Raw genomic sequence first — 20,241 nt, 5'->3', positions numbered from 1 at the left:
CACAGAGTCGGACACGACTGAAGCGACTTAGCAGCAGCAGCAGCATTCGTTGGAAAGACTGATGCTGAAGCTGAAAGTCCAAAATTTTGGCCACCTGATGCGAAGAACTGACTCATTGGAAAAGACCCTGATGCTGGGAAAGATTGAGGGCATGAGGAGAAGGGGATGACAGAGGATGAGATGGTTGGATGGCATCACAGACTCAACGGACATAAGTTAGTTTGCGTAAGCTCTGGGAGTTGGTGATGGACAGGGACGTCTGGCATGCTGCAGTCCAAGGAGTCACAAAGAGTCGGACATGACTCAGCAACTGAACTGAAACCTAACTTAAAGAAAATCATTAGCACAAGTATCAGCAGTGTTGCACAACAGAGAAAAGATCAGTGAACCTGAAATCAATACAATACAAATGTAACCTGATTTCAAAAGAAATATTACATAAGAGAGAGAGAGAAATGTATACACCTGTGGAAGAGTAGCAAGCAGTAAATGTACATGTAATTGGAGTGTCATAGAAAAAGTACAGTATAGACACTTATTTGTCTGTTTTATATTGGAGTATAGTTGCTTTATAATGTTGTGTTAGTTTCTACTGTATGGCAATGTGAATCAGATGTATATATATATGTGTGTGTGTGTGTGTGTGTGTGTATAGAGAGATATATATACACACACATATATATCCACGATTTTTCAGGTATTCTTCCCATTTACATCACCCAGAGCATTGAGTAGAGCTCCCTTTGTTATACAGTAGTCTCTCATTAGTTATCTATTGTAAGCGTAGTAGAGTATACATGTCAATCCCAATCTCCCAATTCATCCCACCCCTGTTTTCCCTCTGGTACCTGTAAGTTTGTTCTCTATTTATTTTTTATTCTCTATTTATTTTATTCTGTATTATTTGAATTTGAGCCACAACATTCACCCCAGAGATTCACCCCAGGGAATTTATTGACCCTAGCAGGATAAATAAATTCTAAAAATGTACCAAAGGATCCCCATTAGACTAAAAACAAAAGAAAAAGCTGCCAGTAAGAGAGGCAAAGAGCATGTTACATTCTTCCTCACCTCAAAGAAAGAGTAACAGCTGACTTCTCTCAAGACACTGTGAAGAACAGAAGACAATAACTTCTGCTAATGTGCTGAAAGAATACCCTAGAATTCCCTCTCAAGAGAAATCTTTCAAAACTGAAGCTGAAATAAAGGAAAACTGTTTCAGATAAAGAAGAGCTAAGAGAATTTGTCATTAGACCACCTGAACTAAAAGAATTGATAAGTTCTCCTGGCTGAACAAAAATTATACCTAATGAAAATTCAGATCCGCAGGAAAGGAGAAAACATCTTTCTGGCTTAAAAGGCTATATTTTTGGCCCTCGCCTATTGCTCAGATTAATCTCATAAAATGTTCTCTTGAACTCACTTCCCTGCCCAGCGTTTTTACAGATTTGTTTTGTTTCCAAATTCTGCAAAACCCATTAGTAGATCTGAAGTCAATCTAGAGGGCCCTGACCTTTAATTTACTTCTGGAGAGGTAGATAGAATGGAATATACCACAGTACACTGTTGTGGGTGCTAAATATTAACTTCTAGCATTATGCATGTGTTTGCATACTGGTTTAACACTTAAAATGTGTTTTAAAACTTAAAACGTGTTGATCTCTGGGTTTACAATCGAAAATATTTGGAAAACACTGCCCTAACTCTACTGACCTTTGTATTTCTTGAGCACATCAGTTCCTGTATGTTTTTGCCACCTGAGAACTATTTCCTTTTTTTTTTTTTTTAATGGCTAGCTTCTTTTCAGGTTTTAAATTTGTACTCAAGTATTACCTTCTCAAAAACGTCTTTACTATCTTTCTAAAAGAACATGGTACTGTAATTAGTGTCAGCATGACCTGAAAAAATCCTAGAGCTAAAGAGCATCAAAAGTCATTTTTGAACTTACCCTGAGTTTGTATCTGATAGTCAGACCTTTTGCAATACATGTCAGTACTGGAAAAAAAATGTAGGAAAGCCAAAAACTATTATGATAGACTGTTTTGGTAGAAAAACATTATTAGATTTCTCTACATCTGTTTCCCTGGAATTCCAATGCACAGAGTCTTGTGTTGTTTTATTTACTTTTTTTCGATTAACATCTTGCCTTTCATTCCTCATTTCTTCCTCTTTACTGGAAGTTATTATTTGCACTAGATATTTGGTCTTATATGAAAGCAAGCTTTCAGTAATTATGGAATTTCTCCACTTTTCAGTGGTCAAATGTGACTATCCAATCGTCGAAAATGGAGCAATAGTATCAGGATTTAGAGGAAAATATTACTACAATATGCAAGTTGTATTTCAGTGCCATGATGGTTTTCACCTTCACGGGAGTAGCACAATTGTCTGTGGTGCAAATGGGACCTGGGAGCCCGAGCTACCAAAGTGCTCTGCAAAAGGTATGAAGGTGTCGGTTTCCTTTTTCTTTTTTAAAAGATTTTATTTTTTCCACAATAGATTTCAATGATATGGAGCAATTGGAAAGAAACAGTTTTAGTACTTTTGTCTGTCTTATATTCATTTCCATGTTACATGTTTGACTTCTAATTCACAAAGAAACTTGTTTTGATTTTCCTTTTATAGACTCTTAGCATGTTGCATACATCACACAGATGCATAAATTTCTCTTGTTCAACATCTTTACATGTAAAATAGATCACAAACATTTTTTAGTGTAAATTAAAGTGTTAGTAGCTCAGTTGTGTCCAACTTTTTGCAACCCCATGATGGACTGTAGCCCACCAGGCTCCTCTGTCCATGGAATACTCCAAGTAAGAATACAGGAGTGGGTTGCCATTCCCTTCTCCAGGGGATCTTTCCTATCCAGGGATTGAACCTGGGTTTGCATTACAAGCAGATTCTTGACCATCTGAGCCACCAGGGAAGCCCAAATTAACACATGTGCATTTTTACCTAAATAAGTATGAAAAACATAATTCATGTAAGTGAATATTAGTAGAAAGCAATAAATCCCAAGTAATTAAATGAGTTTATATATATTTTTTGTCTGTTTGTTTTCCAGAAGCAATTGCTACCACTACGGTGTCTGCAACTTCCAATGCCTCAGGTTTCATAAAGTCCTGCTTATATTTGTCAATATCCTTTAAATTCCTTGTGATGTTTTAAAATCCTTTAAATGTCTGGTGATTTACACTCACTAGAACTTTTAGTAATAAAAGGAGGAAGAATGCATTTATAGCCATTTTTGCTATTATACTTAGTGAATCTAAAATTATAGGTCATAGTCCACAGATGTAAAAAGGTTTGTAAACTTAGGTAATTTATGTAAACTTCTTTACATACATGTGTAATGATTGAATGCCTCCCTCACTGTGTGATAGTAAAGTTAACAGCAGGATGCATTTAAAGCTCTGAGCACAGTGTCTGGTGTCTAGAAAGGTCTTAAAGGTAGCTCACCTAATTTACAGTTTCATTGGAGTCAATATTAATGTAGAAATCAATATTAATTAAGGTCCATGGCTTCTGTATTTTAATATGCATGTTTTCTGTGTCATCAACATTGATAATTTATTCATTGTAAAAGTGATCTGTTGACATCTGTACAGGGTATCATCTGGGTCCAGGAATGTTTCATTTTCCTGCCAACAGCCAGTTTGGTTCTTTTTATAGAGTACAATTTTAACTGGGAAATTTCTACTGTCTCCAGAATAAGATTTGTATTTCTACTCCCCATCCCAATGTAACCACCTCATACAATTATTTTTTTCTCTTTACTGGCTTTTATTTATTTATTTATTTTTGGCAACAGAAAGGGAATTGCATAACAATGGAAGGGCAGCAAAAGTCCTTATTTGTGGAAATGAAATGGAGGATCTCTGGCAGGGTTTACTGAGCAGCCGCTCTGCCTAAGACTTGAGAGACTATCTTGATACGGTGAAAGGGATTATCTTCCTGCGTCCAGGCTGTTATCTTTGGCTTCTTCTTTTTGGATGCAACAGAAGCAAGAGAAGAGTGGCAAGAGCATTAGCCTGAGCAGACCGCTCTGCTTACTCAAGTAACATCATTTCAGTGGTTTCTAGTTTCTCACTGTTGAATGACTCAAACAAATGCCAATCACTGCCTTCCAGTTTGTTTACTTCCTATTGTCCTGTAATTTTAAGGATTGAGGGGAATTATTCATATTAGGATGGTAATTAGAATACCTGTTTATAATTCCTGTAAATCTGGTACTCCGTAACTTCCTCGAGTATCTTGGGGGTGCTGTGAAGTTCTGTGAAGAAAGCAATGTCTATGGATGATACATGAAGACTGCATATGAAATCTACACTCACTCACTCATGTTTGCTCACATGGCCCTAGTGGGAACGTGCACTGTGGTATGTTATGCTTATTGATGCGCTCTTTTGAGAGTTGACCATAAGCATCTCATAACGATTTTCTAAAACATGTATTCAGTTTTAGAAATAACAGGAAGTAACAGGAGAATTGTGAGGACAAGTTTATACAGGTGATAAACTATAGGGATTTTGTTTTAAATATCATAAATCAAAGTTCCTTGTGAGGTTTTCAGTCATTTTTTGTCAGTAAGCGAGTATCAAGAGCATCATTAGTGACATACAGTGCTGATAAGATAGATCTAATTATGTGAATGTGAAAAAATTGGGGCAAATACGAAGTGACAAACTAAGAATACAAATTATGTAATATGACACTGTGTGGGTGGTGTTTTTTTAAGATTTGTGAACTTATTCTGGACACATAACTTCTATGATTTATTATTGATTAATTTCCAGGGTTTCCACTATGTAATACGGAGCCATAGTGCATATTATTATGCATACATGCTAATGTACTTGTATAAATATGTATTTAGGTTAACTCCCCAGAAATAGAATAGCACCATTTGGAAAGTATGTATATTTTCATTCTGAGAAGTAATTCATTGCGAGAAATAATTTTCTTCAAAAATGAAAATAATCAAAGTTAATTCTATAATTTTGTATTGATAAGACTGGTGAATTGAATCAAAATTAATTTTTCCAGGTCCTCAAACAACTACAGCTCCAGAGTCAAGTCCTACAGATTCAGTGCCTCTTTATCTTGCCAACATTGTTTAGAACTTAATAAGATGATGGGTGAAAAGTAATGTCATGTACTAATTGTATATTGAAATTATCAGTGAAGCTGAAATTTTTTGGTTTGCAGTCATTTATATTGGTCTTTTGTTCACTTTTCTATGTGATTTCTGAAATATTTTTCATGTTGATTTAACAAAGCTCATTATAAGTTAAAATCCTTTTATCAGGAAGCAGAATTTTTCTCTAGTTTGTCATTATTAAAAGTCAGTTTTCTTTGAAGATTTTACACTATTAAAAATTGATTGCTTTCTATACCTTTTAACTATATTAGTATACTAATCTGAGGGGCTTCCCAGGTGGCTCCCAGCAGTGAAGAATCCACCTGCCACTGCAGGAGATGTGAATTCAATCCCTGGGTCAGGAAGATCCCCTGGAAGAGGAAATGGCCAGTATTCTTGCCTGGAAAATCCCATGGACAGAGGAACCTGGTGGGCTACAGTCCATAGGGTAGCAAAGAGCTATATACGACTGAGTGACTGAACATGCACACATACTAATGTGAATTTTTAAAAGTTCAGATGTTACAAAAGCGTAAACAGTGAAAAGATTGGTTCTCCACTTCTTTCTCTCATCTAATTACTAAAGTTAATATCTTTGTAGTTTAGGGAGTCTTTTTAATCTGCTTCTACACATAAACATCCTTATTTGTGTAGGTTTACATATTTGGCTTTATTCTTATCCAAAAATGTAATCATGCTGTTCATATTTTTCTGAAACTTGCACTTTTTCCACTTAATGTCTTGAATTGGAGCTGCCGTTAGATTTATTCCCATCTTTTTATATGATTTTAATATGTACCATATTTCACCTGATTTTTCTATCACTGGCCATTTAAATGTACAGAATATTTATATTAATAGGAAGTTGGATGTGTTGATGTTTTCCCTAAAGGCCAGGAGTGTTGTGTTTTTCTTATAAAAGCTTCAGGTCTTCTCCGTGCTGAAATCATGTAAACGTTGCCATCATAGTGCTTTTGTGATTGCATCAAATCATTGATTCATCTCATTTCTTTAGGGTATCTGAAATGCGGTTGGGTTTCTCTTTACTCCACTTATTTATGTCCAGTATGAAGTAGCTCCATTTGTTGAGTAAGTCCTTCTCTTTCCAGCTTTTTTGAACTGTCAGTTTTTATCACACATTAAATTCATACATGATCTGATCTTTCTGTTCCCTTGAATTCTGCCCATTCCTGCCCCAACACCAAATCAACGCTTTGATTACAGAATGATGATATGTTTTAATATCTGGCAGAACACTTCCTTTTCAGATGCTCAGGCTACTCTCTGTGCTAATTCTTCTAGACCAACTTCTATTTTATTTAACTGACAATTTTAGCTAATTTAATTGTACATTTCAGTGGCATTAAGTATATTCACATTTTTGTGCAGCCATTACTACTATCTATCTCTAAAACCTTTAATCACCTCAAAATGAACATTATACCTGTGAAACAATAACTCTCCATTCTCCCTCCTCCCAGCCATGCTAACCACTACCTATTTTCTATGTTGATTAATTTGACTGTTCTACATACTGCATAGACTTGGATCACTTCTGGATTATTTCACTTAGCATACTGTTTTCAAGGTTCATCCACCTTGTAACATGTATCAGAACTTTATTTCACTTATGACTTGGTAATATTTCTTCATATATACCACAATTCCTTAATTCATTCATTTGTTGGAAGACCCTTTGACTATGCCAAAGCCTTTGACTGTGTGGATCACAACAAACTGTGGAAAATTCTTAAAGAGATGGGAATACCAGACCACCTGACCTGCCTCCTGAGAAATCTGTATGCAGGTCAAGAAGCAACATTTAGAACTGGACATGGAACAATAGACTGATTCCAAATCGGGAAAGGAGCACATCAAGACTGTATATTGTCACCCTGCTTATTTAACTTATATGCAGAGTACATCATGAGAAACGCTGGACTGGAAGAAACACAAGCTGGAATCAAGATTGCCGGGAGACATATCAATAACCTCAGATATGCAGATGACACCACCCTTATGGCAGAAAGCAAAGAAGAACTAAAGAGCCTCTTGATGAAAGCGAAAGAGGAGAGTGAAAAAGTTGGCTTAAAATTCATCATTCAGAAAACTAAGATCATGGTACCTGGTCCCATCACTTCATGGCAAATAGATGGGGAGACAGTGGAAACAGTGACAGGCTTTATTTTTAGGGGGGTCCAAAATCACTGCAGACGGTGACTGCAGCCATGAAATTAAAAGACGCTTGCTCCTTGGAAGAAAAGTCATGGCCAACCTAGATAGCATATTAAAAAGCAGAGACATTATTTTGCCAACAAAGGTCCATCTAGTCAAAGCTATGGTTTTTCCAGTAGTCATGTATGGATGTGAGAGTTGGATTATAAAGAAAGCGGAGTGCCGAAGAATTGATACTTTTGAACTGTGGTGTTGGGGAAGACTCTCGAGGGTCCCTTGGACAGCAAGGAGATCCAACCAGTCCCTCCTAAAGGAAATCAGTCCTGAATATTCATTGGAAGGACTGATGCTGAAGCAGAAACGCCAGTACATTGGCCACTTGATGTGAAGAACTGACTCATTGGAAAAGACCCTGATGCTGGGAAAGATTGAAAGTGGGAGAAGGGGACGACAGAGGATGAGCTGGTTGGATGGCATCACCAACTCAATGGATATGAGTTTGTGTAAGCTCTGGGAGTTGATGATGGACAGGGAGGCCTGGCGTGCTGCAGTCCATGGGGTTGCAAAGAGTTGGACACAACTGAGCGACTGAACTGAACTGAACTGAATATCTTCATATAAACCACAATTCCTTAATTCACTCATTTGTTGAAAGACCTTTGGTTTGTTTCCACCTTTTAGCTATTCTGAATAACGCTACTCTGAACAGTGGCATTCAGCTATCTGAGTCCCTATTTTTAATTTTGGTGGTTACATGGTTAGGAATAGAATTGCTGTGTTATGTAATAGTATGTTGGGCTTCTCTGATGGCTTAGATGGTAAAGAGTCTGCCTGCAATGTAGGAGACCCAGGTTTGATCCCTGGGTCAGGAAGATCCCCTAAAGCACAGAATGGATACCCACTCCAGTATTCTTGCCTGGAGAATTCCATGGACAGAGGAGTCTTGTGGGCTACCATCCAGGGATGGCAAAAACTCTGACATGACTGAGTAAATAACACTTTCACTTTTTCCTCATAGTATTACTATGTTTATTTTTTTGAGGAACAACCAGGGAATCTTCCAGGGAATCTTCCCCAGTGGCTACACAATGTTACCTTCCCTCCAGCGATGCACAAAAGTTTCAATTTCTCCACCTTTTTGCCAGCAGTTGTTGTCTTTCTTTATTTCTTTTTTTTGGATAAAAGCCATACCAGTATATGTGAAGTACTAACTCATCGTGGTTTTTCTTTGCATTTCTACAATTATTAGTGATTGATCATCTTTTCATGTGCATATTATTGGTCTTTTGTATATCTTCTTTGGAGAAATATCTGTTCAAGTCCTCTGCCCATTTTTTAATTTCATTTTTTTCCATTTTTAAACGCTCATAATATATGTTGAAGGTTAATCCCTTATCAGATATATAATGCAGTTCCCTCCCATTCCGTGGACTGCTCTCTCTCTGATGACAGTGTCCCTTCTTAAACAGCTTGTGTTTGGTTTTGATGAAACCCGGCATGTCTGTGCTTTTGGTGTCACATCCGCGAAATCCCTGCAGACCCCACATCCTGAAGCTGTCCTCCGTGTTCTCTTTAAGAGTTTCGTAATTTTAGCTCTTACGTTTATGGTTCATTTTTGTTCCTTTCTTTTTTTCCTCTCTTCACTTGTGGTGTAATGAGTATCTTCAATGTTATGTTGGATTCCTTACTCTTTCTTGTGGGATATCTATTTTAGAGTTTTGTCCTTCTCATGAGGTCTGTATGTAGCTATATATATATATACACATGATTATTTTAGGTTGCTCATCTCTATTTTGTACACATTCTAACAGCTCAGCACTTTTCTCCATACCCCCACATTTAACGTTCGTAGCATCATATTTTACCACTTTCTGTGTTTTCATCCTTTAGCTACTTCCTGTGGTTATAGATGTGCGCTACTAGGGTGGCCCGTGCTGACCACCTGGCTGCTGGAGCTGGGTCCTGGGGCAGCCGCTGTGGTCTCAGCAAGTGTCGGCCTACTGGTACGTGGGGCTATGGCCTGAGGGATCCGAAGGCTGGTGTCACCCTGCTGGCAGGCAAGGTCATTTCCTGACTTGGCTGATCGTAGTGTCCAGGGGGTCCTGGAGGTGGTGTTGGCCCACGGGTGGATGGGTCTGCCTTGGGGAGGCTGGTTGAGGGGCCCAGTGTTCCTGGAGCTGAAATCTGACTGCTGGGCTTGGGCCCGTGGGCTTCTGGGGCTGATGTTGGCCCACTGGTGAGCAGAGCTGGGTGCTGGGGTCTGGTTTTGGTGTATTGGGCCTTCTAGTGGATAGGGATAGGTCCAGGCAGCTGAAGGATGAGGGGATTTAAGGCAGTCAGCCTGCTTGTGGGTCAGGCTCTGTCCCTGCTCCAATAACTGCTGGGCCTGGGGTGTCCCAGAACTTGTGCCCATCTGCTGGGGGGCAAGGTCATATCGTGGTGCTAATAAGCTAGAGGGAGGATTCCAAACTGCCGCTCGCCAGCCCCAGACTCCTTTTGGTATGCACTCCCACCAGTGGCTACTGCCAGAATCTCTGTCCGCAGAGTGAGTCCACATTGTCCTCCGCCTCTCCAAGATGAGCAAGTCAGTCTGACCAAAACTCCTTTCAAACAACTGCTTCTGCACTGGGTCTCAAGAGTGTGTGACATTTTGTCCGTCCCCCTTAAGAGCAGATTTTTTCCTACAGCCCCTTGGATCTCCCAAAAATATGCCGTGTTGGCTTTCAAAGCCCAGCATTCTAGGAGCTTGTCTCCTGCGGGGCTCCTGCGCTGGGGAATCTGATGTGAAGCTCAGACCCTGCCTTCCTTGGGGAGGACTTGTGCGATTGTCATGATCCCCCTAGTTTGTGGGTCACCTGCCTGGTGTTATGGGTCTTGTGTGTGCCATGTCTCTGGTCTTCTTTCCTGTCTCATGTTGGTTCCTTCTTCATATCTCTGGTTGTAGAAGATCATTTATGCTAGTTTTCAGGTCATTCTCATCCATTGTTCTGTAAATAGTGGAGATGTTCATGTGCCCAAGGAAGGATGCAAACTCAGAGTCTTTCTACTCTACTGACTTAACAACTTCCCTAGGCCTTAAGTTTAGCTCCTGATCTTTTAAATTAATTTTTGTGTATGGTGTCAGGTAGGTGTCAAAATTCATTCTTTTGCATATGGATATCCAATTTTCCAAAAATCATTTGTTGAAAAGATTGTCCATTCCCCATTAAATGTTCTTAGAACCTTTGTGAACAATCATTTGACCATATTAGTGAAAGTTTACTTCTGGTCTCTCTGCTCTTTTATTTTTTTTTAATATAAATACAGTTGTTTTACAATATTCTATTATTTCCAAACATAGAGATTCAATATTTTTAAAGCTTAACTCCAGGTAAAGCTATTACAAAATAATAACTATATTTCCCTGTGGTGTACAGTATATCCTTATTGTAGCTTTTTGGTAAGTTTCAGAATTGGGAAATGTGAGTCCTCTCAACTTTCCATTTCTTTATTAAGATTACTCCCTTCAGATTCCATATTAGGTTTAATTTATCTATTTTGCAAAACACATTTTCAATATAGTCAAAGGGCTGCATTTAATCTGTGGATTGCTTTGTGTGGTATTGACGTCTTAACAGCATTATCTTTCAATCCATGAATGCAGGATGTCCTTTCATTTTCTTATGTCTTCTTCAATTTCTTTATGCAGTGCTTTGTGGTTTTCAGGGAATAAGTCTTTCACTTCGTTAGTTAATGTTTATTCCTAAGTACTTTATCCTCTTTGCTGCTACTGTGTGTGGAGTTGGTTTTTTAAATTTTCTCTTTAGACTCTTCATAGGTAGTGTATAGAAATGCAGCTGATATTTGTTGATTTTGTAACCTCTGACTTTGTTAAATTAATTTATTAGTTCTATTTAATAGGTTCCTGTATGTGTGTGTGTGTGTGTGTTTTGGTGTGTGAGCATGCATAATCTTTAGAGTTTTCCATTTAAAAGATTATATAATCTGGGACAGAGAGAGTTTTATTTCTTCTTTCTCAGTTTGGATGATTTTTTATTTTTTTCTCTTACCACTGCTCTCACTAGGCAAGTTATAAGTTAAAATATTTTGTTGTATTGATTGAAGTGACAAATGTGAACATCCAGTATGGCTCCTGACTTAAGGAAAATAAATTCAGTCTTTCACTATTGAGTATGATGTTATCTATGCTTTTTTTTAAATAAGTGGCCTTTATTATGTTGAATTTTGTTCTATTGCAGATAAGCTCTTAAATGGTTTTAGGCAATTGTATGTCTTTTGTTTTTCAATCTTTTTGTGTGTTTTGATTGGAAGGAAAATTGCTTTATAATATTGTATTGGTTTCTGCCATAGTGAGTTGCTCAGTCGTGTCCGACTCTTTGAGACCCCATGGACTGTAGCCCACCAGGCTCCTCCGTTCATGGGATTTTCTAGGCAAGAAGACTAGAGTGGGTTGCTGTTTCCTTCTCCAGGGTATCTTCCAGACCCAGGGATTGAAGCCAGGTCTCCCTCTTTGCAGACAGACGCTTTACCGTCTGAACCACCAGGGAAGCCATATAACAACATATATCAGCCATAATTATGCATGTATCACCTCCCTCCCCTCTCCCCATCCCACCCTCTAGGTGATCACAGAGCAGCAGGCTGGGCTCCCTGTGCTATACGGCAGCTTCTCACCAGCTAGCTATTTTACACATGGTGGTGTTCTTACGGCTGTGCAATAGTATTTTCCCCTTCCTTCCACTCTCTCATTCCTTCCCCTACTGTGTCCACAAATCCATTCTCTATATATGCATCTCCATTCCTTCCCTGAAAATAGGTTCATCAATAACATTTTTATAGATTCCATAGATATGCATTAATATATGATATTTGCCTTTCTCTTGCTGACTTTCTTCACTCTGTGTAACAGGCTCTAGGTTCATCCACCTCACTGGAATCCATTCTTTTTTATGGCTGAGTAATATTCCATTGTATATATGTAATTTAAAAAAAACTGTATGTAATTTTTTTAAAAGACATTAAAAATATGTAATTTAAAACAAACGAAAACTAAAGGAATAGTTAAGAACCACATTACAACAATACAAAAAATATATATATAGAGAGAGAGACCAGTAGTATGAAGAATGTCCTCCTGAGTCCTCCTTTGTCCAATCCGCACAGTGAGCACCAGCCAATCTACCTATCCAGAAATTCCTCCAATATTTCTAGGAAGGTCTCTGGACCTGCTGTGGGCTCTGTGGGGTCAGCTCTGACTCAGATCTGGCCTCACTCCAGCTTGTACTTGCTCCCAAAGCCCACAATTTCCCCCAGAGTCCACAGCCTCGCTAATTACAGGGATCTTGTCAGCTGCACCTGCGGCTGCCGGGGTGAGTTCCCTTCCTTGTGCTTGCGCAGCCCCTGGCGCTCTGCTCTGCTTTGGCTCCTGCCTCTGTTTGTAGGCCTCCCTCCGGCGCCTGTTCTCCACCCAGACCAGAGCAGGCAATAGTAGTGGCTTATTAAGGTCCACTTGCTCAGTCGGCCTGGGGAGAGGAAGGGGTGTGGAGGCTACAGCTGGGGTGTTTGGGGGTGCCTGCTGCAGCCAAGGCCCGCAGGAAGTTGCTACAGTCTGAGGCGGGCCGTGTGCTCTCCCAGGAGGATTGGGCATGGGTCTGGTGTCCCTTGGCAAAGCCAAGCTGCACAGGCTCCAGGAAGCTGTGCGTCATAACCTGGGCCTGTTCCTGGCTTGCTGACAGCTGCAACCTCTGAGACTGGCATTTTGTTCCCTGCCTCAGGCGCTCAGCCTTGGCTTTTTATGATACTACTTTTAAAGAGATGCATTGAGATAATGCATGTAGGGAAAGGGAAATTATCAGGGGTTTTGTACAAAGGCAACAAAAAAAATATCAAAACCCATAAATGTATAGGTCTTTAAGCTTTATTATTTTCTTTTTCTACCTTTTATTCTTATGTCCATTTTTTTTTCTTTTTCCAGCATATCCCAATCCAAGTGATGATTTACAGCCTGAAGGTTTTGAAGATTTAGGTATTATTTTGGTTATAAGTAGCCCTGCATTATGAAACTCCAGAGTTCTACATGGAACTATTGCAATAACTAGAGAAGAAATAACATATCACAAATTGGTGTTAATTGGCAATCATGTTATTTTAATAGTGTAGATCCCATGATAAATTTAAGTGGTGGTATGTAAAGTGGAAAGTGTTAGTTGCTCAGTTGTGTTTGAGTCTTTGCAACCTCAAGGACTGCAGCCCACGAGGCTCCTCTGTCCATGGGATTCTCCTGGCAAGAATACTGGAGTGGGTTGCCATTTCCTTCTCCTGTGTAGACTTGTAACTAACACGATTTTCAAGAAGTGCCCCTACTGAGGATTCCCAGTGGAGTGAGATAACTTTCTTAAATGCTTTGGTCACGTGCAGGTTAAAATATATAAAATGTAACTGGTTTATCATGTGATAGTGTTCTTTTATCCTGGAGATTTGTAGATAAATTTTCTTTCTGTTGGTATGTTGTATTCACAAGCCTTATGTACCATATTTTGGGATAGTTTTTCTATAACAGGCAGGGGTAGCACACTTTAGATTGTCTCCCGTAGTTCACACAATATGTGTTAAAGAACATGGTGAAGTATAGTGGTGAAGTTGGTTGGAATATAAAGATTTCTTGATAAGAAAAGATCTATTACTTTCCTTTGTATCAGAGTGAGGTAGTCAAGTTTATCTTTTCATCAAATGCACTTCAGGCTTGGTACGTTTCCTTCTGAAAACTGTGGTCCAGTTGCCAGTCTGCCAGGTGAACCCAGGGCCCCTTTTTTTTTTTTTTTTTTGGTGGCAGGGGTAAAGCTGCTTGAGCTTTTCTTCTCTCAGATGTATTTGTGTATTTTTATTTTTGGTTGCACTGGGTCTTCACTGCTGCATGTAGACTTTCTTTAGTTGCAGTGAGTGGGCACTCCTCCGTTGCAGCATACAGGCTTCTCGTGGCGGTGGCCTCTCTCATTGCAGGGCGCAGGCTCTGGGCACACGGGCTCGGTAGCTGTGGCTCGCAGGCTGAGTAGCTGAGGTTCGTAGGCTCTAGAGCTCGGTAGGTGGCACCCGGGCTTAGCTGCCCTACAACATGTGGAATCTTCCCAGACCAGGGGTCAAACCTGTGTCCCCTGCATTGGCAGGCGGATTCTTAGCCACTACACCACCAGGGGAGTCCTGGTGTCATCATAAGATGGTTACAGTTAACATTTATGAAATAAAAAGAGCAGAACTACGATGACATTTTATACTCTGAGTTAAAGGTAGAAGCAGAGGTCCTACTGACGAACATTTATAAAAACATGTTAGTATTATTTCTTGCCCTCTGGATCGTCAAAAATGCATGTTTACATTTTGGCACAAAATTTTCATCCACATGCCCTGATGTTTCATTAGCATTATTACACAAAATCTTCTTGTAATTAGGACTGTGTCTTAATCTGGGGACAGGGAAATAAGAAGGCGTTGATGGTAAGTTAAAGCATTGTTTGTGAAGACTGCAAATAGCATTTGTGTGATAAGAGTTATAGAGCTTTATTGTCATTTATTAAAAAATCACACTATTGGAATAGTGTGTTAAATTCTTAATAAAATCATAAGGACTAGATTGAATACCAAACTATAATAATAACAGAAGCAGAAGATATTAAGAGGTGGCAAGAATACACAGAAGAACTGTACAAAAAAGATCTTCATGACCCAGATAATCATGATGGTGTGATCACTGACCTAGAGCCAGACATCCTGGAATGTGAAGTCAAGTGGGCCTTAGGAAGCATCACTACGAACAAAGCTAGTGGACGTGATGGGATTCCAGTTGAGCTACTTCAAATCCTGAAAGATTATGCTGTGAAAGTGCTGCACTCAATATGCCAGCAAATATGGAAAACTCAGCAGTGGCCACAGGACTGGAAAAGGTCAGTTTTCATCCCAATGCCAAAGAAAGGCAATGCCAAAGAATGTTCAAACTACTGCATAATTGCACTCATCTCACATGTTAGTAAAGTAACACTCAAAATTTTCCAAGCCAGGCTTCAGCAATGCATGAACCGTGAACTTCCAGATGTTCAAGCTGGTTTTAGAAAAGGCAGAGGAACCAGAGATCAAATTGCCAACATCCGCTGGATCATCGAAAAAGCAAGAGAGTTTCCAGAAAAATATCTATTTGTGCTTTATTGACTATGCCAAAGCCTTTGACTGTGTGGATCACAATAAACTATGGAAAATTCTTAAAGAGATGGGCATACCAGACCACCTGACCCGCCTCTTGAGAAACCTGTATGCAGGTCAGGAAGCAACAGTTAGAATTGGACATGGAACAACAGACTGGTTCCAAATAGCAAAAGGAGTACGTTAAGGCTGTATATTGTCGCCCTGCTTATGTAACTTATATGCAGAGTACATCATGAGAAATGCTGGGCTGGAAGAAGCACAAGCTGGAATCAAGATTGCTGGGAGAAATATCAATAACCTCAGATGACACCACCCTTATGGCAGAAAGTGAAGACGAGCTAAAAAGCCTCTTGATGAAAGTGAAAGAGGAGAGTGAAAAAGTTGGCTTAAAGCTCAACATTCAGAAAACTAAGATCATGGCATCTGGTCCCATCATTTCATGGGAAATAGATGGGGAAACAATGGAAACAGTGGCTGACTTTATTTTTCTGGCCTTTAAAATCACTGCAGATGGTGATTGCAGCCATGAAATTAAAAGACTTTTACTCCTTGGAAGGAAAGTTATGACCAACCTAGATAGCATATTCAAAAGCAAAGACATTACTTTGCCAACAAAGGTCCATCTAGTCAAGGCTATGGTTTTTCCATTGGTCATGTATGGATGTGAGAGTTGGACTACAAAGAAAGCTGAGCACCTAAGAATTGATGCTTTTAAACTGTGGTGTTGGAGAAGACTCTTGAGAGTCCCTTGGACTGCAAGGAGATCCAACCAGTCCATCCTAAAGGAGATTAGTCCTGGGTGTTCATTGGAGGGACTGATGTTGAAGCTGAAACTCCAATACTTTGGCCACCTGATTCGAAGAGCTGACGCATTTGAAAAGACCCTGATGCTGGGAAAGATTGAGGGTAATAGGAGAAGGGGACGACAGAGCATGAGATGGTTGGATAGCATCACCGACTCGATGGACATGGGTTTGGGTGGACTCCAGGAGTTGGTGATGGACAGGGAGGTCTGGCATGCTGCAGTTCGTGGGGTCACAAAGAGTTGGACATGACTGAGCAACTGAACTGAAAATAGGATAATATATTTTAAAAAATTTTCTTCTAGTGAATTCTAATTGTTTCAGCTACCTTACTAAATAACCTGGTGTGGTCGCTACTGCACACTGTAAAAAGTAAGATTCCTGTTAAGAATTTCATGAGATAGATCCTAACCCCGGAATATATTTTGAAGTGTTCTGTGGTCAAAATGACCTGGATGCACTAGCAGTCATGCTAAAACTAGATTGGTAATGTTTTTATTTGCTGTAATTATAGCTGATCTATGATCAGATCATTAAAATGCAGCAGCTGTTTGAAGACACGTGTGTGTTTAATTATCATCAATTTTTTTTATTTTCCCCAGATATAGCACTCATTACAACAATTGTTCTTTCTATATGTAAGTATTCCAAACTTTGATACAACTTAAATCGAGATGTTACTGTGAAGTGCATTATCTTATTTAGTGTTTTTTCAGTTTCTTTAATTTTAATAGTGTGAAATTAAGTAAAGCAGTTTATGAAAAATAGCCTTTTATATAATATACTACTTTTTGTTGGTGATCGTATATTCTTTTATATTCTATATGTCCACCTACAAACAATCATACATGTTGTCTCAAGATGCATAGCCATATGAGTTTGCATCCCAAATATGCTTTGGGTAATTTTCTAAATTAACCAAGGACTGCTCTGACTTACTGTGAACTGTTTAAGTGATTCCAGGGAACTGGATTCAAATAGTAAAGAGACCAGACAGAATAAAAATGTATATGTTGTTAAATAAAATATCATTTTCTGACCACGGAAATCTAACCAACATTTTTTCCTTATGTTAGATTTTGAACGTTAAGCAATGATTTTTCAGTTACATGCTATGTGTTTCCTGGTTTCTTGTAGTTGGTGCTGTTGCAATAGTTACTGCCTGTCTGCACAGATTTTCCACACGGCCAGAGAGGGTACATTAAAGCATTTTTCTTTAATTTATTGGTCTTTCTCACTCTTGACATAATTTTATGCAGTTTTATTTATACTCTGTTTTATATGCCAACTTAAAAAAAAAAAAAACGTGCCTGCATGTGTATGCTGTTTGGGTTGCATTTCTTTACTAAAAATATTTTTAGCTGCTTTTAATGTCAATTCAAGAAAATAATCCATGCTGGTCACTTTCGCTATTGTGATGTAAGAAAATTTTCTGTGGGACTAGAGGTTTAAGTGCTACAGCAAGTCATGAACTGTCATGGGGCCTTCCCTCCCCTAGATATACCCTACTGCTCTGATTGGACTAATATCCAAGATTAAATCTGAAACAGTTCACTGTGGACTTAAAAACTCTAGTCCCTGATATTTTTATGGTAAAAGTTTCATTTGCCTGTGTAACTTAGGTGGTTGTAAGAAGGTACGTAGCTGTCAAATTCAAATACCTTGTTTTATTTTTTTTCATTTAGAGTTGTAATTTATACAAGTTAAACTAAGGAATTAAAAGCAACACTATTTGATTCCCCTCGTATGTTCTTTTAATTTGCTGGGTTGTAAAGCTGATGGGGTTAAACTAAGTTGCTGAGTGGGATAAGATTTACACATCACATCATTAATATTATCTATTTATCTAAAAAAGTGAAGAAAAAGGAAGGGAACTTAGATTTTTTTCCAAGTACAAATGCATATATTCTAAGCAGAATAGGGTTTTTTAATTAAGCTTAGATTATAATGAAGTAATTTACAACTCAATGAAAGACCTAGAATAAATCATGAAGCATAGACTAAGATTATGATTTATGATTTTTAATGATTTCTTTCCCCCTTTAATGCTTTGGAAATAGTCTTTAAATCAAACTAATACTTTTAAGACTTTTGCAACTCATGGTTTATTTGTGATTTTAATATATAATTTTTATATTAATGGGTTTACTTGTGGTTTTAATATTGTATAATTTTTATATTGATGACTGGGCTTGGACTAAGTATAAAAATATCTTCTTCACTCATACAGAGCTCAAATTTTTTCAGTGTTGCCTGGTTATCTTTTTAAAATACCCACAGTGCCTTGATTTGGATCTTAAACCTTATATTTATCGAATACATGATGGGCATATTTGATTTCTCTGTCCGTGTATATTTTTAAAAATACACGAGCACAGCAGTCTGGATGCAAACTTCTGTGGATGATCTTTTTCCTTTTCTTGACTGTGCTATGCCCTCGTTGCAGCCGGAGGGCTTTCACTGCGCCCTGTGGGCTTTCTCTTGCTATTTGCAGGCCTGTCCTGTCGCAGAGCATGGGCCCTAGAGCGTTCAGGCTCAGCAGCCGGGGCCCACAGCTGCCCTGAGGCCTGTGGGATCGTAGTTCTCTAACCAGAGATCGACCCTTTATCCCCTGCAGTGGAAGTTGGATCCTCCATCACTGGGCTACCGGGGAAGTCCTAGGTGAAATATTTCTAAAGGTCCAAAAGCCTTGTGTAGAAATAACCTCTGAAGAAACAAAACAGAGTAGCTTTCTGCTCCTCGCTCTCTGTCTTTTTTTAAAACATCACTGCGCCAAAATACTTAAACGTTCTCCAACAAGTGTTAACCAAGCGCTCTCTCTCTGATGAGAGAGCTCTCTGTAACTCACTGTAACGCGTCTTTTAAGCCAAACCGTTATCTGAGCATCTTACCCCCAGGATGCAGTGCCAGTGACACTAGCTTTCTGAGACCCCGTTTCTAATGAGCCCCAGTGAGGCTGCTGCCGGGCCTGACGACGCCGAGAGAAACCAGTGTGTAGGCTGCTACTGACGTGCCCACGCTCTTTAGCTTTGAAAAATCACCAAGCTTACTGAGAAATGGCTCACCTGTTCAAGATGACAGGATTTTTGAAAGACTGCTCAGCTATGTGTGTGCTTTCCAAAAGAATGTGGGGGTAATAACGTAGCTTTAGTTTGCTTTCCTTTTAAAAAGATGAATATTTTTATTATGCTATTTGCACTGTTGAATGCCCACTTTCTCTCCAAAATTGCATTTGTTGTCCATTTAAATTATGACGAAAAATGGCCACAAGGTTCAAGCGTTCTGCTGTAGCTTTCTGTTTCTTAGCTCTCATCTAAGAATAGAACAGGATCCCAGTTGGTCTGATGGGCTCCGTCTACACCCTTTTCCCTCCCGGGCTGCTTTCTTAACTAACGCTTCTAACACACTTTTCAGACTTAGGAATCACAACCTTTGCCATCTCTTTTGCCACTGCCTGAGTCCCATCATGCAAGTCTGGACTGTGGTTCCAAAAACAAGATACCCTTTGTTTATATAATGTTTTCACTTATTTGTAGTGATTTTTCTTTCATAAATGAATGATTTCGCTTACTCCAATTAAATCACCACAGGATAAATAAGAGTTTGCTGAGTTCATTAGAATTATTCCGAAATGTATGTATTTTATAAACTAGGACAAATTTTTTTTCCATTAAGGAGATTTATTATTTGTTTTAAATTAATTTATTTTATTGAAGTGTAGCTGGTTTGCAATGTTGTATTAATTTCTGCTGCCCAGAAAAGTGATTTGGTTATACATATAAATACATTCTTTTCATATTCTTTTCTGTTATGGTTTATTACAGGATATTGAATACAGTTCCCTGTGCTGTACAGTAGGATCCTACATATGATAGTTTGCATGTGCTAATACCAAACTCACAAGCTACCCCACCTCCATCCCCTTGCCCT

At 38.9% G+C, this 20,241-nt stretch overlaps 1 protein-coding gene across 1 annotated transcript in view; it reads left to right on the top strand.

The window, feature by feature from the left end:
• LOC618087 (membrane cofactor protein) overlaps positions 1 to 3,229 on the top strand; it is a 38,192-nt gene extending 34,963 nt beyond the window's left edge. Inside the window, exons 6-7 of the mRNA XM_024976600.2 lie at positions 2,256 to 2,441; positions 3,065 to 3,229. Coding sequence (XP_024832368.2) covers positions 2,256 to 2,441; positions 3,065 to 3,168 — 290 coding nt within the window. The 3' untranslated portion in view covers positions 3,169 to 3,229. The remainder of the gene's footprint in view (positions 1 to 2,255; positions 2,442 to 3,064) is intronic.
• The last annotated feature ends 17,012 nt before the right edge of the window (positions 3,230 to 20,241 follow it).

This window comes from Bos taurus, chromosome 16 (genome assembly GCF_002263795.3).
Source record: "Bos taurus isolate L1 Dominette 01449 registration number 42190680 breed Hereford chromosome 16, ARS-UCD2.0, whole genome shotgun sequence".
NCBI lineage: Eukaryota > Metazoa > Chordata > Mammalia > Artiodactyla > Bovidae > Bos > Bos taurus.
This window is presented reverse-complemented; position numbering and strand designations above follow the sequence as displayed.